Below are 18,497 nucleotides of genomic sequence, written 5' to 3' on the forward strand. Positions count from 1 at the left end.
GTTGTTGCTCATTTGGGCCGAACAAGGAGGCAAAAAACCAAAAAACTCAATCTGAGCTACAGAGTTTTTCACTTTATTTTGCTGGTTTTTTTTCAGTCGTTTCTTGTTTTACATTTGAGCAGCTCATCTTTTATATAGAAAGACAGTTTGACATAGTTTACAAGTCACTCTTCTCGGAACCTGTTGAACCCCCATACAAAAGGGAAACGCTGGTCTCCACGGTACATACGAAAATATAATTTAAAAGCACTTGACAACATACGCACATTACAATACATTCACTGTACATGGTATACTGAAGTCCCTCACTCATCCCCTCCTTCTGCACACAGCCTCCGCTCCTCTTTTCTTTTCCCGCTTGTGTCAATGCAGCAGACGACCCCCATGAACAGCATTGCCATGGCGATGGTGAAGTCTGTGAAGCGAGGATGGTTTTACGAGTGTTTGACAGCTCGGCTGTCTGCCCCTGCTGAGAAAGACCTCCCGTACGCTCAAAGGGTTCCTCTACCATTATCTCAGGGTAACTCTTAAGGCTCCACAGATGGACACTGAAAGTGGTGCTTCAGAATCAACTCGGAGCGTCTCTGAAGCCACGTTTGTGCTTGTTTGTTTAGGAGCACTCTATCGAACGCTCTGAGGTCATAAGTACAGGTCTGTGATGATGAACATCATTTTCTTTTTTGTTTTCTACCCTGTGGAAACATTCTGAGAACGCCGTTGTCTCTGCCGCACCGATCCAAAAAAATAAACTGGAGGACAGGAGGGTGTGTGCATGTCAGAGGTCAGTGTGTCCATCGAACAAACGAGAGAAAAGGCTCATGCTTCGAGCCTCCAGCTGAATCTAAATTGTCTATGAGGGGAAAGATGCAATGAACAAGGGTGACTGCACCACTCTCCTCTAATGGAGGATGAAGTCCCAGTCAGCCTGCCACAGAACCATGAGACATCCAAGCACTGAAACACACAGATAAAGTAATACTCTCCAGGCTGATGACTTGGATTTAGCTCAGAAAACACACACACACACGCACGCACAATGGGACTGGAATGCTGTTGTCCACAACACACACAAATGACGAGTTGTAGATGATAATCTCTTAAATACAAATGCAGCCTCTTCTTCAGAAAGCACGTGTGAAAACATTCTGCTCGTGTACCTTCGTGCACGTTTTGGAGGCGTGATGAACATGAAAATCATTGCCACACATTTGACGACCTCCATGGTGATACCATCATGGCAACCCCCACCCACCCCTCCCCTCCCCTCCCATCAGGCACATGGTACGGTCAGTGTTTGGCAGTGGAGAGCTGTTGGCAACGATCATGGAAAGAAAGGGAAAAAAAACACACACACAAAGATCTTGGCAACGAGAATACAGTGTGATGCTCAAGTCTGAGGAGCACAGCTCTGGCACTCTGAGTGAGGAAACGCCGGGGATGTGGATGGTATGAAAAGGTTTACGAAACGGGCCGCGTTCTCTTCCTGATCAACAGTGAAACACGCACACGACGCAGAGGACTATTTGGCCTCCGATCTCGAAGATCTGAATGAAAAACTTGCCTCTGAAACAACCAGCTGTTGAACTGCAAAACTGGCCACCTCAGCAAATGAGGAATGAAAGAACACTTATTGATACATATATAAAAAAAGAAAAAAACACTAAATCTAAAACACTGACAAATATATATATAAAATAAAGCTTGAAAATAAAGTGTAACTATTTATGAATATGCTCATGAATACTTTTATATTTTCTATGTACACATACATATCTGTCTGTTGTTTATATATCAATATATCTGTTAAAAGTATAACTTAACTCTTGCTCTTAAACTCCCACAAGTGACCGTGAAGGCACAGACCTTAGCTCAGCTGGACTCTGCGGCGACCGGAACCGGGAGTGTAGGAAAAAAAAAACCCACGGAGCGCTAGAAGCCGACCTCAACCTGCTCCGAGGCGAGCAGGCGGGGAGGAAAAAAAAAAGGAAAAAAAAAGGCAGGAGTCGGTCGCGCTTCCTGTTTCACATCTTTCCCACTTCTCCGCTCTTCTTTTGTATCGCTTGTTTTTTTTTGTCTTTTCTTTCTGTTGTTTTCTTTTTACAGTTAGCACCTTATGTAAGTGAAACGATAGAGAGAGAGAAAAAAATCAAATGATAGCATATACGAATGTGCAAATGTACATCAATACAAAAATACTACATAAAGATACTTGTGATATGAATAGAAAAAAAATAAACAATAACAACAATAACGTGACACAAATAAAAAAAAAAGTATGACGAAAAAGTAATGGAAACAACTTAAAGCATGCACTTGAACCTTTAGTGTGTAAAGAAAGTCAGGACAGGGCTACGTTTGGGGTAGTTGAGCGGTGTGATCTCTGGCTCTAGCCCTGAATCTTGCGCAGGATCTCGGTGGAGACGGGTGGGTGGAAGTTGATGGTGTGGTGTCTCAGGCCCTGCGAGGTCTTGTAGCTCTTGCCACAGCGACACTTGAAGGGTTTCCTCACGCGGATCTGCGTCCGGTGGCCGTTTTTGGCGTGGTATTTGATACCGTTCACATTCTAGAGAAGTGTGGGCGCAGAGAGAGAAAGACGTGAGGTTGAAGGTTGTAAGTGGAGCGCACATTTTATGCTTGACTCACAACAGCTGACACGCCGCAGCACCGCTCCAGGTCTTGCATGCAAATTCCATTTCTATGAGGACTTCACATCCTCTAATTCTATGTTAAAAACTATAGCGGGTGAATCTCTGACTGATCCAGCTCCACACTTGATGATGCTCAATGAAACCTGCTCTCCAGCACTGACAATTAGTTTTATTTAAAGGTATATTACATAATTAAATCCTGGCTACTTGTGTTTTTGTCACTGAGACGTTGCAGTTCCAAGATGGAACTGCCCAGCCGCAACTATAATTCTATACTTGTATGATAATGAATAAATGAGCTGATTTTACTTTGGGAAAGAGGTGGACACTGTGTCACTTCATCCAAACAACCTGAGACATGTAAACAAACCCAATTCTGTAGGCTGAACAAAATGGTTTAAGTTTCATTTGATGCATATAAGTCATCTTAAAGGGGAACTCCGGTATTTTTAAACCTAGACCTTATTTCTGGCATGAAATACGTTTATCTACTCACCGAGAACAGTTTGTTGAAAGTCAGCGTCCTTCCGAAGCTATTTAGATAACTGGCGATCGGCGTATATCCATATAACGGAGTGAACAGGGCAGGGACGATGCAGCCTCTAAATAAGGCATTATCTGTCTTTATTTCACCAATACTTTAAGAAGAATGAATGAACGAACGCGTGCTATTGCTCTGTTAGCACATAGCTACTGTTATGTGGTTATTTGCAGCTATAGGAGAGCTAACAGAGAAATAAGGTCTAGGTTTAAAAATACCGGAGTTCCCCTTTAATGCAGGCTTTATAGATCTATGTTAACTCACAGATCCTGTGCTTCTGTGTCTCAGGAACATGCGAACACAATACTTAAAACATAGGAAAGCCTGGACTGAAACAGGATCGTTGTGAGCATGTAGGCTTTTGTTAAGTAATGCTGTGGCTGACTCCCATCTCAAGGAGCTACGATTTTTACCTCAAATTTTAACAGTTTAATCAGCTTTAAACTCTGGAGGTCCCAGCACAAAATGTGGCTTCTCCCACGCTGCCATTTCGGCCTGAAAGGGGAATTAATGAGCAGTGTTCCAACACTTTCCACTAGTTAAGGAGTGCGGACAGTGAGCTGAATGAGGCTCTTGTTACAAGCTGTGATACACAGCATGCTGTGTGAAAAATGTAACCAAAACAAATGCACCATGATATTCTTATCAGCGCCTGCAATCACAGCAGCCTGGATTTATTCTGTGCTTTTCCAAACTGTATGCCCAGACATGTGATAGTCCGACAAAAGCGCCAGTGTAGATTTAGTCACAGGCAAAAAACAACCCCATGTCCCATGGCTGAAACCGACTCCCTCCTCGTTGGGTCTAACCTTACCTTGTATCTCTTCTTACACCCGGGGACGGGGCAGGCGAATGGCTTCTCCTCTCCCCCGTTCATGCACATGGAGCTCAGGATGGACTCGGAGCTGATGGCGCTTTCTGTGGTCCACGACTCATCGCTGTCCGACTCCTCGTAGTCTACCTCCTCCTCATCATACTCGCTGCCTAAAGGCACATTGGAGCCATGCAGAACAAAAAAAACATTTGTCATCACGAATGAAATATGGAGGGAGACATAGCCAAAAGAGCTTCACGCCGTGGGAATTTACCACGCAGAAAACGATATGTGACTCTTTATTAATGCTTTTCTCTGTATTCTGCTGCCATTTGATGTAAAAGCAGCCCACATGTCATTGAAAGCAGACAAAACAGAAGTGGTGTGTGTGCCTGTGAGTCAAAATGCAGGGATTGGCACTGAGAAAGGGATCATTAAGTGGGAGTGATCCCCATTGCTCAGCCTGGAAAAAGTGCTTTGCTAAGTGCAGAACATTTTCCACTCACATGCATGCACACACACACACACAAGCATCCACATACCACATTACTAAATTGTTCAGACACATAAGCACACACACACACACATGAAGACCCTGTGACCCCCCACCATATAACAGGAAATGCTGCACCTCAGCATGAGGAAGTGGATGGCACCCTGGCACATGTTTAAAGAGTGTGTGTGTGTGTGTGTGTGTGTGTGTGTGTGTGTGTGTGTGTGTGTGTCCATGCTGGTGTGTAAGCCCAGACTTAACACTACTCTTGGAACCATTTGGGCTGGAATTGGACATCTGCTTCTGAGCTGTGCAACACACGGCCCCATGCAAACACACAGCGTGACAGCTGCTATGTAATTAGCAGAGTGTTGACTGGTTTTCTCACTGCAGGAGAGACCAGAGCCAACACTCAAACACACACACAGCACAGCACAGCACAGCACAGCACAGAAGATAGTGGTTGGGCTTTCTGCTTTCCACTCCGACAGCAGATTTTCCTCAAGCTTTAAAGTGTTGAGGAAAAACTGCATGGAAACTTCCAAACCAACCCAAAACAGTTTTATTGCCCAAAGTGAATAATTTGCCGTTTCTGTTTGCAGAAAACGTTGAGCAGCCTCATGCTCTCCCTTCAGGTATTCTGGAGCTTGGGTTTCTCGCCGTAATGCAAACTCATTGGACAGGTATAAAGTCAGCTGCATTCCATTTGCATTACAAACATTTCCATCAGTCCTCTGCCTCTGATGAACATGCTCCCGATGGCGCAATCACAACTGCGAGCTTTTTGCTGTTGCTGCCAGAGGGGTTCATTTACATTCGTCACTTTCAACGCCTTCATTCCCTCCACCAGTCAAAGTAATCCATCTTTCTTCCTCTCAAACACACGTTTCAACACACACACACCTGTCGTACCTGTGGGTGTGCTGCTGCGGAATGAGGAGGAAGGGGTGATGGGGGGCGTGACGGGTGGCGTCAGGTTACCGCTGGTGTGGCGGGGAGGCGTGGCCGTGCTGTTCCTAGACATTCCGCCCGTGATGGACAGGGACAGCTTGGGTGTGGCCTTCTTCTTCATGGTCTCCTGCTCCCGGCGTGCCGCATCTGTCATGAACCTGTGGAATAAGAAGGGATGGAACTAAATAATGTTTCATTCAGGGCTGGTTTTTATTTTAAGACGGATGCATAACAGGAACATACAGATATCTGATTTTCTTTTTGTGTGTATGTGGGTTTTTTTGTGATAATCGGATTGGAATTTGTTCTTAATGGCTATTGCCATTTGATGGTGAGCCACAAAGTTCATTTTGGACCCCGTGACTGGAGCAACGCTCATCTTGACACGCCCTCGTTTATGTAACACTTTCTTTTGGAGCGATCTACAACAGCACTGCACGTTACATGCAGGGACTCCATGTGATGGCCAATAAGCAATCTGCACTGCATACTTTAAACCAACAAATCATTTGATTTCACTGTCGTGTAGAAGTTGGAGGATCATTTTGCTTTATTGCAGACTGGCTTATTTTTTTGCAGCTTTGTTCTATAAAATGTGTGGCACCACATTCAGATTACCAAGATTTAACTAAAGCTGTGCTTAAGTGGGATTAATAATCCCTTAATAAATTGCTTCATGTAAATGGTGCTCATTCGTTTGTTGTTATAGCAGCACGAGTCTTGATGCTTTTATCTCACGTAGTCTTTGCTGTTCCAGTGTCTGTGGTGTGATAAAACATAACCGAGCTGCTGAATAAACTGTCCAAATCACACAGACTGTAAATACTGGTGACATTTACAGCCTCGCTGCTTGATCAATTATCACAGAAAACAAACCTCACTCTCTCTGCCTCCTTGTTTTACCATTGTCTCTCTGGAAGCTACATCTTGTAGTGATTTGATGAGGCATTAAGTGGGATGTGACATCAGTTCACCACACAAAAACACACACACATGCCATGACACTGAGATGCTGCCTTTGGCAGCTTGGGGAGTCGGGCGTGATTGTCTTGTGTGGTTTTGTGTGCCTGTCTGTGGATGAGTCACTGCTGCTCTGTCTATGGGAACACAGTCATTGATGACTTTCTCAGCAAATCACATGAACGCATAAATGGAGGCTTTCGCAGGTGGAGCAATGCTGCCCTCTGTAGACAAACTATTTTTAATATAGAAGTGAAGATATGTACCTGTTGATGTAGCTCAGGGCCAGGTAAGTGGGCTGCTGTTGCTCCTGCTTCTCCAAAACCCGCGGATCTGTGTCTGAGAGAGAAAAAGACGATCAGATTAATCACCTCTCCCTGTGAGGGGAAAGTATATGAACACTCTTAGTATGGCGCTGACTCATATTGACACTATTCCTGCCAGACAGGCTGATAGATGGCTTGAGGCTTCCCACACTTGCTCAGGATTCGTGCATAGTATGTGGCGCCCTGCAGCTTCCTCTCAGAACCTTTCAGAAGCAGTGCATTTTTACACTGGCACCACGCACTCGCTAAATTAAACCAACTGGACCGGGGCTGCTTAATCATTTCCGGACTCGAAATGCGGCAAATGAAGAAATGTGTCTGAGAGTGAAGGAGCGACTCGAAGGAGGCTGTGATGAATGCGCACAGCGTATTAGTCAAGACGCACACACGCTTTTTCCCGCTGACTTGCTAAAGTCAGTAACACTACAGTAGGCAACTTCCACTGCCCGAGGGGAGCGGTGTCAACTTCAAAGTCCCACCTCCCACCCCCTGGAAAACAGGAGCAAGTGTGCATAAAAGCACTGCGGGTGGCTCGTATCTGCGAACTACCAGTGCCATCAAGTGTTCAACAGCGGAACAATCGAAATGGGCCAAACTTTTAAAAAAAATTAAAAAAAACTAAAAAAAAAAACTATGAAGTTCATGTAAAGGAATAACTGCAGCTGGGTATTTAATGGCTTGCAGGTGTACTGCGATTCAGATCTGAGGACACCAGGACACTCCTTCCAACTAATCCAAAGTGTGTGTGTGTGTGTGTGTGTGTTGGTGTTCTTAGCCCTTTCAGGCTTTCACACCTCATAATTAAAAAAAAAAAGAAAAAGAATGCAGACTTCCCACAGTGCAGGAGAACACCAAGGAGACCAGCAAACAAGAAAACAAGCCAGGAAAAGACAGAGCGGCAGCAGTCCCACACAACCTTCCAGAGTGAAAACACTAAATGAGGAGAGAGGAGAGGAAAAAAAAAAAGATAGCTGAAGTTCAGCTGTATGCATTCATTAGCACAAACAAGCTCTCACACACACACACACACACACATGTGCGGTGCTCCACAGAGGTGGTCCTTGACTCTTTTATTGTCGAGCCTTAATAATCCTACCTGCTGCTTAGATGGAGAGACCAGAGCTCTGTGCACACACATGAGCAAGCACAAATACAAACACACACACACACCTCGACCTACATGACTGAGAAGGCTGAGTCATGAGACAATGAGGCATAATGAGCAACCAACATCCTAAAGTATGAACTTTGTGTAGAAAAAAAAACAGCATACAACACAATGATGGGATTTGAGTGGCAATTGAGTTAATAGCTGATCTAAATAATAATACCGTTATGTATATTTGTGATGAGCTGGTCCTCTGTATCACAGGAAGAGGCGAAAAGAAAAAACTAAATGGAAGAAATACTGGGTGAAAATATGCCAGGCTTAAAGGGGAACTCCGGTATTTTTAAACCTAGACCTTATTTCTGGCATGAAATACGTTTATCTACTCACCGAGAATAGCAAAAGTCGATGTCCTTCGGAAGATATTTAGATAACTGGCGATCGGCGTATATCCATATAACGGAGTGAACAGGGCAGGGACGATGCAGCCTCTAAATAAGGCATTATCTGTCTTTATTTCACCAATACTTTAAGACGAATGAATGAACGAACGCGTACTATTGTACTGGGACCATCACTTTAGCTCTCCTATAGCCGCAAGTAGCCACATAACAGTAGCTATGTGCTAACAGAGCTATAGTACGCGTTCATTCATTCATTCATTCAGCTTAAAGTATTGGATGAACGTATTTCATGCCAGAAATAAGGTCTAGGTTTAAAAATACCGGAGTTCCCCTTTAATAACTTTGGATGCCTGAGAGCAGGGGATGGTGGGCAAGGTAAGTGTGTGCATGTGTGTGGAGAAGCGGGGGGGTGGTGGGTGTTGGTGGTAAAGGAGTAAGCCAGGTGCAGTAAATGTTCGCTGGCTTTACGACTTCCGCTCACCTAACAGGACAGGAAGCTAGTGTGCTGCTGATCCTGCCGCTGGAGCTGAACCACGGGTCTGCACACGCACATTTCACCTCAGCGTTTTCATCTTCAAATTCTCTGCGCATAATTCCTGCCTGTATTTCACAGCGTGTGTGTTACATATCTGACTCAATTCAAAGCCTTCATGGGCTCGGTAAACGCATCTTTGATCGACATCCCTGTAACTGAACGCAGCACCCAATCAACAGCCTCATTTCATACCCCTGCACAAGCATACACGGCACACTGCTGCCCCCTGCTGTCCGTGTGCGGGTGCACATCGTGTGTCATGGTCTGTGCATGGGCGTCTTTGCATGTGTACGTGTTGAAAGTAGGCCAAGAATGCATGGCTTGTTATGCAGCCTGCTAATTAAGCCACAGAGAGGATTTTAACGCGTTTCTAGAGCAGCAGGCAACCGGATGGAGGGAGAACAGAGGAGGAGAAGCAGGAGCAGGAGCTAGGAGGAAGGGTGGTGGGGGTGGGGAGGTCTTCTCTGTAATTACACTTCCCCAGTGCTCGGCGAGGCTCTCAGGCCCTGTGACTTTGTGCGTGGATGTGTGTTCGTGGCGAGGGAAAATAAGGGTGTCTGCAGCTTCTAGTTTGAGATGCCAGTTAGGTAATTGCTCTGCTACACCCTCACAGGTCATTTCGGAGGTATGGTGAACACGCACTCTTGCATGTGCAAACATGTACTTCTTCCCGTGTCGCACCTCTGGAAGTGGGATGGGAAACAATCTGGCAACGAGGGCTGCAGTACACGGCTGAAATCTGCATGCCTGCAGGTCACACTCAGGCGCTTTATGAACCGTTTACATCTCGATAGTTCACATGCATTTTGTCTCATTGTTTTCATTTTAAACAGGTAATATATGAGCCTGTAAATGCTTCTGATGGTATGATTATGATGGGAAATGGGTCAAACTCTTCCTTGGCCTTACAAGCAGCCTAAAAGCAACAAATACTAAGACACTCGCGGCTAATCTCGCACACATTTTCTGTGTTGTGCATTATAAAAACATTGAGTTTTATTTTTTATCTGTTCCTACAAGTAGGCGAAAACTGCTTCTTCACAGCATATGCTTTCACAATGATGTTTTTGGCAACAATTTACTTGCCATTTTCTACTCATTTTATGCCAATAATAGTTATCACAGTTAATAAATGTGATAATAGCACCTTAGATCGGCCTCTTCTCACCGCATATCCAACAAATCATTCCCTCTAAGTTAGGTGGTTCTCCCTTAGGCGGTTAAACGGCTAAAAATGTATTCTTCATACTGTGCTGATTATGCCATTAAATCACTGCAGGCTGAGTGAAAGCACGCTTCAGGGGAACCTACATTATCATAACATGGTGGTGCTATGACTCCTCACTTCAAATCTGGCTCAACTTTTGATTCCAGATCAAAACCAAGCAGAAAAGAAACTAAATTTGTCCAAACAAAGCCAACATCTCGGGGATTTTCTTGGACATGAACCTAGATTTTTGCTTTCTTAACCACATCTTTCACATCTCTTCCCCTCCTCTAATCTCAATCTGCTCTCACTCGTTCTCTCTGCTGAGGTAAAAGGCAGGTATGTGCTTGTGCAGGTGAGGACACAACACGCTGTGGTCGTGCACGCAGGCACAGAAGTCTGACATCATTACATTCCTCTGGCCTTACCTAGAGTCACTGCACAAAGCATTCAACAACCAAACAACCAAAAGCTGCACGTTAAACACAATCCACCTGAGACACTTCCTCTTGCATTTAGCTGTAATCTAAACACCAGGGCTACGTCACTGCCAGGCTGCTACTCTTTCTTCTGGGATGAGGTCAGCGCTTAAGACCCACACATTACTCAGTTTTCTCATGGAAAGGATCGCGATAGGCTCCACTGGTCTGTAGCCTGCCAGCTAGTATACTCTGTGTCAGACGAGGCACGGGTCCAAGTTGAGTTTAAAACTGAGATTAGAGAGTTAAACAGGGGTTTAAACCAGAAACAGTAGCAAAAGCTTGACTTTTTTTTGGACTTTGAAGCACATCGAATGCCCTGCCACAAGAGGGCAGCACAGACTGCAGCAGAAAGAAGACATTTCTGAGACAGTTCTGCACCCTGATCCAAGTCCCAGTGGCTCCCTGTTACTACTATTTACATACATATTACAGCACAAGCACAGTGTCATCCAACTGATTTTTAATGCATGCATACGCTTTCATAATCTGTGCAAGCACACTGCACGAATGCCCATTATCAATGGCAATCCGATATTCACACACAATCAGCTCATGTGACACCTCGAGTGAGGAAGATGGGAATCAAAACAGATGATATTCTGAGCTCTGTTCCGAAACCGCAAAAAACAGGGAGGACACATTCAGAGTGGACACATTCAGAGTCAAATGCCACAAACCCCCTTCTTCTAGCACACTCTCACCTCAATCCCCCTCCATCTGTCACAGAGGTCTCTGTGGTAACTGATCCGTACACAATATTGATTAGACTGCACGTGATCTTGACACTGCTGATGAAAAGCCGTGGCGTAAAGCGAGCACAGGGGCAATTCATTAATCCTAAAGATATGGCAAGTAAACCGGCATTCTGCTCCGCTGACGGTTGGAGTTAAAGGTCAAGCCATGACCCAGATGGGGCATCAATCAGTGTGTCTGTTGTGTTCAGGTTGTGGGATTGAGAAAACTAGATCTACTTCTGCATTTCTGTCCATTTATACCTTTAACTTGTTCATTTCTGATTTGGGTGAGACATTATGGGTCTTTTTAGCAGTAAGCTGAGACACGTGTAAAAAGTATGAAATAAAGCATTTGCTTTGGTCATTTTGGGGATAATCCATGGAGCATGTAGGAAAATCGGTCGGCACCACTGAAAATAAACACAGCTCGACCTTCTCTTCAACCCTCAGGACCATCACCCACCATTTTTAAACATCTGCATACAGTCTTATCCCACATGTGATGTGACATCATGTAGGGTGTCATCACCACAGCTGGGGGCTCTGCAGTGCTCTTTGTTTGTGAGACAGCAGGTGCGCAATAACTCAGCCAATATACTGCCCCCAACCCGGTTGGAGACAGCCAGTTGCCATGGAGACTGGCTCAATGAAGCATCCATTTTACCCCCTCACCCCATTTAAACAGCCTCGTGAGGATGGATACATGCCACAAATGATGATTAGCCTCGATCAGTTTTGCTACACACTAGTGTTTCAGTGGTTCGCAACTCACTGAATCATTTTCCTTTTTTGTTTATGATGGATCAAAGTCTAATCTGCAAGATCAGGCGGTTTTGTGTTAATGTGAAGGTGAAAGTTTGATCTACGCTTCGCAGACTTATGTAACGCTTGTTAAATATTCATCAACAGCCACTGCAGGTTTATTTAATAGTGTCACAGTTGTTCTTTGTATAGTTTTCTGACATGTCAACACTTAAGGAAAATAACATTCCCTCCATTAAAGAAAAGCAATTCTCTTCATTCCCATTCATTTTTAACTTCACTGTTGTTCTTTTCTTTTGCACTGCTGCTGAAATCACCAGTTATCACTACTCCTGATGTTTTCTTTTCTTTTCCTTTACTTCTGCTGTTTTCCCTTCTGCTATTTTGGTGTCTCTTGTATCAAATGATGGGTAAATTCATTCAAAGGCTATTTATACATGGCTCCTGACGGTTATCTGGGTTGTCTGTCAGATGATAATTTAATAAGTGATGCAACAAGTTGAGGGTTGTTGCATGAGGAAGAAAATCAAATAATGTTACTGAGCGTCTGCCCAAACTTGGTTAAAGTGATGTGACAGTGGTTTTGAAGTGACACAAACACCGTGGTGCATTGATGAGAAACCTGCGGTGACTAAGTGACAGACTCTTTGGCAGCTCAACACACAAAAGCTGAGGGACGAGCTGCGGCTGCACTGCATCAGGCCTCGAAATGTAAACACAGACTAGTGTTAGCTAAAAAAAAAACCGCTGCCTGGTAGGGATGCTAGTTACACCTATGAGACCTACGCGGCCCTTGCAGTCGAATTACCGCTGCAAAGGTAACTATAGTACCTTGATAAAACACACACGCAATTGACATACAGAACATCCCTTTCCATAATAATAAATGTCTAAGTTTCCAAAGAACTCGCACTCCAACGAGCCTCGACGAAAAGCGGGCAGCGAAGATAGCGGAATGCAAACCCGAGCCTATGTCTATGTCGTTTAGCTAGCTAGCTAGCTAGCAAATACCCGCTAGCTGCGTAGCTCCGTCGCCCCCTCTGGCCCCAACTCACCGATGTGATTGTCCTCGATGTGGACGATGAGCTCGGCGAGAGACTCGAACTGGAGACCGCAGCCTCCGAACCTGCAGGAATTAGAGAAAAAAGAAGCAGCGGCGATGCCCGTCATGTTCGCGGCACTGGTGCATTCACCGGGTGGAGAGGGGTCCGGGAGCCGGGGGTGGTAAACGAGGAGGCTGAGGCTTCGGGGCGGGAGCGGAGCGGAGCGGAGCGGGGCAGAGAGCGGAGCAGACACCGGGAGGCGAGACAGGACAGCGGCGGTCGCAGCTGGGAGGCTGGCGTTACGGTGGGGGTGGAGGGAGGAAAAGGGTGGCTGGTGACGGGTTACGTCACGATCTCCCTACCTGTTGGAGTCAGAGCCCGATCAGATTCATCTGAGAAATCAAAACCAGTCAATTTTTTTGGCAGATTTTCATGCGTTGTTTTGTAAAGACACCGGATACACTGTTTTCACACAAGGAGGGTGGAAAACAGAGCGATCGTCTCCTTTATCCTTTTGCAGCAGTTGTTCTGTTCATATTAGGAAGAGTAGATTTTTGGTCTCCAGTGGCAATTGGAAATTGTGGTCAATTTCATGGCAAAGTAGCATCAGATAACATCGAAATGTACTAATTAGCTGAAAGCAAACTACAATGTGTTTATATATATATATGTATATAGATATATACATATCTATATATATATATAAGTCTTTATTAATATATATGGTAACAAAAACCAACAAAAACAACTTCACAACCAAATATTGAAAATGTTGCACTTAATAATAATAATAATAATAATAATAATAATAATAATAATAATAATAATAATAATAATAATAATAATTTAAAAATAGACACAGCCACAACACATTGAGTTCATTGAGACATCTCAAAATATTCTCCATGAAAGAAAAACCTGTTTTGCATGAATAACACAGCTGGTGAATTCAGTTCAATTAAATTTTACTGTCATCAAATGTTCTCTCAAGGCACTTCAGAAACACAATCCAATTCAAGCCAATCAGAATCCTGTTCATTATAATACAAAATAGACACAGCCACAACACATTGAGTTCATTCTCAGAATATTCTCCATGAAAGAAAAACCTGTTTTGCATGAATAACACAGCTGGTCAATTCAGTTCAATTAAATTTTACTGTCATCAAATGTCCTCTCAAGGCACTTCAGAAACACAATCCAATTCAAGCCAATCAGAATCCAGTCCATAGTAATACAACCATAATCCAGTCAACTGGTCAATCCAAATGACACAGAAAGACAGAAAGCTGCTGACAAAAACTGTATGCGTTCTGTGTGTTTGTCGGGTGGGATGCAGTTTGGCTTAAGCAAGTCTTTGTTGTTGATCTTTATCAGTCAAAAGCCTCATGCGGGACTTTGCCTGTTGTTTTGCCAGAGGAGCACTTACTCAACACATTCATCCTCCAATTTCGATGCAAATAAAGAGATGGAAAAAAAAGTCTCCCTGATCAAGATACTCTGCATTTACAACTGATCAGATCAAGTTGTTTTTACAAAATGGTGCTGGCTGAAACGTCCGCAGATGTGCTGAACTGCTTTTCTTTGGGGGGTTGAGTTTTTTTGTCCAAGTGCTTGATTACATCTTTGAAACGTGACAGCAGCGTTTCATCATGTAATCCTTAATAGTGTTGGAACTGTAATCTAATAAAACATCTTTTCAGATGTATGGTGAGCTGATGCTTTGTGAGATGATTTTAGCTCTTTTTTGTTTACAGACCAAGCATAAAGATGATATTAGAAGAATGCAAGTGTTTTTTAGATCATACTACAGCCACTCCAGGTTAAAATGATGGTCAACATTAATAACATGTTGGCTAACTACAAAAATATATCAAACAAGACAGAAAATGACCTAGATGTTAACCACCTCTCTGAGGTAATAAAGGCTAGTTCTGTGACGCTTCTTTTGTGTGTAATAAAAAGATTAAATGAAAGTCCCTTGAGAGCTTTTAATAGACCTGATCTGTCATGTAGGTATTATGTGGATAAATGTCTGGTAGGGGAACTGAGCTGCTGGCGAACACAAGCATCCAGGGTCAGGATTAGCAGTGGTACTGAACACGTTAACAGGAAAGGTGCAGCGAGTACATGTTTTCATTGTGATAAGTTGCTTCGTTTCATCTTTTTTTCCCACAAACATTAACTTTAGTCATCTGCTAGCTTAGTTTCTCACGAATGGCTTTTTAACCCACACATGACTGAGCAAATTCTTGATCCACCCATTGTTTCTTTATATTTTGCTTCAAATAAGCCAGATTTTATAATCTTTGAAAGTTTTTTTTTATTTTTATCCATTGTTCTAAAGGCTCTCAGTAGGTCTCAGCAAAATTTTTCATTAGTCATTGGCTGCTTTTTCATTCATTCCAGTCCTTGTATCTGACCATTTTCAGAGGAATGTGGTTTTTTTCTTGCAGTTAAGCTAACTCACACTGACCTATGAATCATTCGGTCATTAAAAAAGGCTAAACCTAACTCAATGAATGCACCACCTTCCCAACAACGTAGCAAATAATCTATTTTATCTTTAGACACTTTCTTTGCAGCAGCTTGTTGCAAAAACACATTATTTGTTGTTTTGGTATATATATATCTATAAAAATACCAAAAGAAAACAAAGTTTAACAGTCATTACATTATTTTTGTGCCATCAAGGTGATTCCCAAAGAGCTATAGCTAGCTTGGCATATCTCAACCTGCTATGCAGTGTGTCCTTCAGACAAACTGAGGAAATCAAACCAATGGAAGACAAAAGAAGAAAAAAATCCATCTAAAGTAGGTGAACAGTATCTGAAAGTGATGTCCTGAAGAAATGGGAACAAAGACCTGACAAACAACCTGATCGAGTCAGCTAACCCTTCACTTTATCCTTCTACTGTTCACAGAAGCCTCATCAGAAAAGGTCTCCATGGTCGCCATTCTTGGAAGGAGGGTGAAGCAGGTCGGAGGCTGAGGTATCAGCAGCGACAGGTCTTATGGGGGGATGAATCCTCCCCAGAGCCAGGACCTCAACATTACTGAAGCAGTGTGGGATCATCTTAACAGAGAACGGAACAAAAGGCAGCCAACATCCAGAGAAGAGCTTTGAAATGTCCTTCGAGAAGCCTGGTGAACTATTCCTGAGGATTACTTAAAGAAATTATAAAAAAAACTAGCATAAAAGAGCGTTCAGGCTGTGTTGAAGAATAAAGGTGACCTACCTATTACTGACTTTCAAATTCCATTGAACAATCTCTTTTTTGATTAACTTAATCTCTGATTAACTTCCATTTATGTTTGCGCATGTTTCATGAATTTGCTGGACAGTTTTTCTGTTTTCCTGGCAGTACACACAGGAATGATTTGTTGCTCGAGGCATTTGCAAACTACTGTACTCTATGTTGAATTCTATCATTTCGAATGGCTTCATGAATTTAGTTGAAATATGTCTCCTTGTTGTTTAGTTTGACTGCAATGAATTCAGTAAACGCCATGTTATTTGGCTGGAGACAATATTTTACATGTTTCCAAAACATGTCAGGGCTTGAGAAAAGTGAAAGAATTTGTATACAACACCTTGACAACAGAATCTGATTCATCCATAAAGTTTATAGATTAATGTGACACACGATGGCTCAATTGTGCGGAGAGGACCGCGTAGCTTTGAAATGTGACTGTATGTGTATGCGTGTGGCTCCCAGAGAGAGGAGAATGTCCTCAATTCACTGGGGTTGGCCAACTAGAACCGACTGGCTTGTGTTGGACTTGTTAATCAAGCGTTAAAATGGTCTGGTTGTAAACCAGTGGCTTCAGTAAACACCCTCAAGACCCGGGAATGAGTTTTTTTCTTTTTCTTCACTGCCGTCCATCGACGCACCGCAATGAGACCAAATAACGCACATGCAAAAAAAATACTAAAACAAAGGAATGAATAAAGTGCACAAAGTGCTGGTGTTGTAACCTTAACAAGAAAACACACAAAAATAGCATGACATCATCAGAGGGCAGACCCTTTAACACATGTACGGTATAGAATTTCGTGACTTCATCCACCTAACACAGATGTTCTCTCTTACACACTAACATGTGGACACACACTCAACATAAACACACTCATTAGACACACATGGCACATCAGACCTGCAACGGTGACGCAGTTGCCGACGCCGTTGCGCAAATGAGAAGTGGACGCACGTGTTGCAAAACGCCAGCGAGAAACGGAGAGACCCAGGGAGAGTTCATGGAGCATGACATCATCTGATCTGAGGTCAGTAGGCGGCGCACACTGTTGCAAACTTGGACTTTCTGTTCGTCTGCCTCTTTACGATGACAACAAACTGTCCGACAAGCGCTCCAGTGCACTGAACGCAGTATGCTCTGTGGTGTGACGCAAACAGAACCACAACAAGCACACACCCAGTGCAAGTGGGCTGCTCTGAAGCTGATCTGCATTGCGAGAGCAGAGCTGAGAGTACGTTTAAATCAAATCATTTCATTACATAATCAGATTGCCATGACTAGGATGCTGTTGACTGTATCTGTGTCCAGTTTTCCTCCTCATTGCCAGAGAAATTGCCAGAGACCTTCACATTTCATATGCAACTGAGCCAGGTGTGTGATAAAGCCAAACCGTAGATAATGATGTAAGTGACTTTGTTTGACCTTTGACCTGAAACAGTGTATTTCTACAGTCAGGGTGACATCAGACTCTGAGCAGGCAGCTCCCAGGCTGGCTGTTAAAAGCCATGCCGGGGTGAAGATGCCAGATGGTAATGGCCGGTGTAGCCTCTGAGTTATAGAGGCAGTTGTAATCTCAGTGGCATTGTCTGCTCCAAGGCACCAGCCAGAGACTTCCTGGCTGCCATCGTAGACTTTTTAGTGTGACCGTGCACTCCTCTCGCACATGGACGCGTGCTGTAAAACATCCCTTATCTTCACTGAAAACAAACCCCAGTGATTCACATCCCATCCACACAGGGGGATGAGCTCAAAACACAGAGTGACTTCATAACAACTTCCTGTTTCTTCGAGTTGCCATGGCGCCTGGGATTTGCATACTTTTGTCGATTGGTGGATGATGAGTCATGGGGGTTTGGTCTCATTTTTTATTTTTTTTGCACCACAACCACAACAAAACCGTAACCCTGTGTTCTGCGCCTGTCAGGCTGGGGCACCGGAAAGCATGTCCAAACATGGCAGAGATATCATTCAGTGGTTTAGCTCATGTTAATGACTAAATGTTTTTATTTTTGTTGTTTAAATGTTGCCAGAGGGGAATTCAAAGCATAACGTGAGGTGAGATCTTCCATGTAAGGGCATTCGCTTCCTCTTAGGTGACTTAACTGGGTGCCTTCAAAATGGATTTATACAAAAATCACACATACACGTTTACCCTTTTAAGATTAATGAAGTATTTTTTCAATTCAGTTATAAAGACATTGTTATTAAAGTGAAACTGTTCCTCCATAAAA

At 43.5% G+C, this 18,497-nt stretch overlaps 1 protein-coding gene across 1 annotated transcript; it reads right to left on the reverse strand.

The window, feature by feature from the left end:
- Window positions 1-52: 52 nt before the first annotated feature.
- On the reverse strand, window positions 53-13,312 carry jazf1a (JAZF zinc finger 1a). Its single transcript, XM_072369913.1, has 5 exons — window positions 13,021-13,312; window positions 6,674-6,746; window positions 5,409-5,605; window positions 4,004-4,173; window positions 53-2,563 (listed from the first exon to the last, which is right to left on the reverse strand). Exons 1-5 carry the CDS (start codon window positions 13,133-13,135, stop codon window positions 2,387-2,389), a joined length of 732 nt encoding a protein of 243 aa, XP_072226014.1. The 5' UTR covers window positions 13,136-13,312; the 3' UTR covers window positions 53-2,386.
- Window positions 13,313-18,497: the final 5,185 nt, after the last annotated feature.

The sequence above is a fragment of the Leuresthes tenuis genome, unplaced genomic scaffold (genome assembly GCF_036924035.1).
Source record: "Leuresthes tenuis unplaced genomic scaffold, fLeuTen1.0.hap1 SCAF_18, whole genome shotgun sequence".
Classification (NCBI taxonomy): Eukaryota; Metazoa; Chordata; class Actinopteri; order Atheriniformes; family Atherinopsidae; genus Leuresthes; species Leuresthes tenuis.